The sequence below is a fragment of the Watersipora subatra genome, chromosome 5, assembly GCF_963576615.1.
Source record: "Watersipora subatra chromosome 5, tzWatSuba1.1, whole genome shotgun sequence".
Classification (NCBI taxonomy): Eukaryota; Metazoa; Bryozoa; class Gymnolaemata; order Cheilostomatida; family Watersiporidae; genus Watersipora; species Watersipora subatra.
The window spans coordinates 19,280,204-19,283,760 of NC_088712.1; the positions used below are offsets into that span (position 1 = coordinate 19,280,204).

The following is a 3,557-nucleotide window of genomic DNA, read 5'->3' on the forward strand; positions in this document are numbered from 1 at the left end:
CTAATCATGCTCTTTTTCTGTAGTGCCATGTATCAATACATCATCAATGTATACTTCCACCCCTGGTATATCCCCTACTATGTCCACCATAGTCCTATGAAAGAACTCCGGTGTGGATGTGAGACCAAATGGCAAACGTAGGTACCTAAAGCAACCAAAAGGTGTCATGAATGTTGTTAGTTTGGAGGACTGTTCATCAATTGGTATTTGGTGAAATCCTGATTGTGCGTCCAAAGTAGTATAAATTATGGAGCCAGATAACATTGCGTATATGTCACTGATAGTTGGTAAAACATATCTGTCTCTGATAGTCACTGCATTCAGCTGTTGTGGGTCAAGACATATGCGGAGTGATCCATCAGGTTTTAGGACTGGCACTATTTGATTGACCCATTCACTTGGTTCTTTACATTCAGCAATGATTCCCAATGACACCAATCGCTCTAACTCAGAGTTCAGTTTGGCCTTGAGTGCATGCGGTACCGACCTTGGTGGGCAAGAATATGGCTCTGCATTTGGTTTGAGTATAATACTATGTGTAATGTTCAACTTACCAAAACCTTCAAAGACATCTGGGAACTGACCGGCTATCCTACACTTACCTTTACTACCTACAGTATCAGAATTTACTGAACCTACCACAGAGACACTGAGAAGGCCCAGTCGTTTTATGGACAGCAATCCAATCAAAGTATGTGCTGTTCGTTCCCCTTTCAGTATGTGTGTGTGTGTGTGTGTGTGTGTGTGTGTGTGTGTGTGTGTGTGTGTGTGTGTGTGTGTGTGTGTGTGTGTGTGTGTGTGTGTGTGTGTGTGTGTGTGTGTGTGTGTGTGTGTGTGTGTGTGTGTGTGTGTGTGTGTGTGTGTGTGTGTGTGTGTGTGTGTGTGTGTGTGTGTGTGTGTGTGTGTGTGTGTGTGTGTGTGTGTGTGTGTGTGTGTGTGTGTGTGTGTGTGTGTGTGTGTGTGTTTTATTTCACCTTTAAAGATTACACAATTGAATTAATACTCGAGACAAAATATAATTAACCAATGCGTGAAAAAATAACAATAAGTAAGAAATGATGATGGGGCCCATTGCGAAATGGCAAAGCCAGTGGTACGCGAGCCCGAGTCAGCAGCACAAAAACCAGACCGTAACACTCACTCTCCAGACTGGAGATGGTGCCTCAGTTCCACCTTATATTTACCGAGACATTTTATTGATCTTATTGAATTGTGAAAGCTAAGAGAATGCTTTTGTCCCTTGTATGATACCTCCATCTCCCTCACACCTACAACAGGCAGAACATGTCCCGAGTAGGCAGTCAACCTCGTGCGACTAGGATTAATCACAGAATTTGGAGCAACCCGTTGAAGTTCATTAGATGTGATAACATTTGCCTGAGCACCAGTGTCTATTTTTGCTTTTAACACCTGACTATTCGCAACAAGATCTTCCAACCATTCATTAGTGATACTAAAAGCATGAGTAATAATAGCAGAATCAAACCTATCAACATAAATGGTTTTAGTGTCATTGCTAACAGCATCGGCATGTAAGTTTGGTGTATGAATGAAGAAATCCGAGTCTTCACTTTTAGCTGTACCATTCGCGGTTACCTCGGCAGCCTGAGCTCTACTCTGCTTACACACACGTTCGAAGTGATTAGCTTGGAGCATTTGTTGCACTTCTTTCCAAAAGCTGGACATGAACGTGGCGGATGAGAACCTCCACAATATTTGCAGTCCCATATCATGCGTGTTTGTCTCTGATTACTCTTAGCAGTACCGGTTAATTTAACTGCAGCCACTTTAGTTTCGAGTTGCATTTGTTTCACTATTGCCTCCTTAGCGCGCATCTTAAATATAACAGCATCTAGTGTTACGTCTTCATCAAGCTGTAGCTCAGAACTAAGTGAAGTATCAGACATACCAGAGAGTAGTCGGTCCTTGACCATATCATTTTGTGTCAATCCTGCATCAAATCGACACTTAACTGCCAAAGTGTGAACGCTGCGAATGTACTCTTCAGCCGACTCATCAGCACTCTGCTTACGGTTGTAAAACTGCGTCCTGTAATTGAGAACATTTCTGCGTGGCTGAAAGTAAGCAGTGAAGGCATCCACTACTGCTTTAAATGTTCTGTCTGCTTCATCTCCCGTAAATTGCAGCTGCGCATATACATCCTCACTTTCCGGACCCATTATATAGAGCAAAGAATCGATCTGCACTGCATTAGACTGTTCTGCTAAGCCACCAATGTTCCTAAACCGCTGAAACCTTTTTAACCATTCTGTCCACTGCGTGGAGGCATTAACAAAATCCAAATGTCCAGGAGTGTCAATTTTTATCCTCAACGGCAGGGGGCGTGCAGCATCGGCCTCTGCCATTCCGATATGATACTAGCCACAATCTTCTTTAATATTCCCGTCGAAATAAAGTCAATTCACAGTGCAGATAACAAAAACGGCAAATGCGTGGTTCAAAGTCCTGACACCATGTTATATCATTTAAGTAATAAGATGCATGTAAGTCCAACTTTATTGGCATCAGACTAGTGACTGAGAAATAATATCAAGATGGCGACTCCCTGGCGGAAACCTAGCCTGGGAAACCAATAATAGATACATAAACAAGACTAACTAATATAACAGTCAGTGTCGTATAGGGAAAGTTACGCCAACTGGAGTTACGCCATTTTCGAGAGTTCCAAACAAATTCCCGGTAAAAGCTGCCCTACGGGATGTAAATATTTGTTGGTTATAAAAATTCGCGATTTCGCGAACAGTCAATTCTGTGAATTATTAAACTCCGTGAAATAATTAGTTCTATTTTTAATCACAAAGGAGAATAACTACTGCATCAAATTAAAAACTAGCCGCCAGGCTAGTTTCTAATATAAATACTAAACGTAGTTGAGTTCCAAAGCATTTTTAAAATCATTACCTGGGCTTTGAGCTAACACCATTGCCAATGCATCACATTTCTTTACCAAATTATTCAAGGTTGTCACAAGATATGCAGAATGGCGTCATCGCAAAAGTAGACGCTAGGCAGAAGTACTAAACGTAGCCGAGTTCCAAAACTTCTTTAAAGGTTGACTTGCAACAAAATTCACATTACAGTTATTTGGTATCAAAAGATTCGCCATGTCTTACTCTGTTGTGTGGTAGGTGCCAAATATGTGGAAATGTGATTAAAAGCTCTTAAAAGCTCAAAAACAAAAAGCCGCCGTAGATTGGAATCTCTTGATTTCGATGACGTATCTGCGCCGTTTGGTTATTGTCTTGTCACGTGATGTTCTCGCGTGAATTGAAAGGCCAATAAAAAGCTCAATATTAAACTTATCGTAGCAATAGTTTATGACAAACACTTCGGGTTTTACCTAAGACCCCGTATCAAATATAGATGCTCCCTACTTTACAGTTTCGGCTTGGCCATTCCGTTCGACAATTCATGTCTGAGTTGCGATCATAGTTGTCAAGACATGCCATCTCTTCCTGAATGTTTGTGCTGCCATGATGCTGAGTTTGCACATCGTCTCCATGACCGCGGGGAGCATGAATGCCTGTGTACGCATC

The 3,557-nt window shown here is 41.7% G+C and overlaps 1 protein-coding gene across 1 annotated transcript; it reads right to left on the reverse strand.

Annotated features, from left to right (window-relative positions):
* Positions 1-2,366, reverse strand: LOC137397176 (uncharacterized). Its single transcript, XM_068083465.1, has 3 exons — positions 1,597-2,366; positions 1,142-1,453; positions 1-145 (listed from the first exon to the last, which is right to left on the reverse strand). The coding sequence occupies exons 1-3, from the start codon at positions 2,364-2,366 to the stop codon at positions 1-3; spliced, it is 1,227 nt and encodes a 408-aa protein (XP_067939566.1).
* Positions 2,367-3,557: the final 1,191 nt, after the last annotated feature.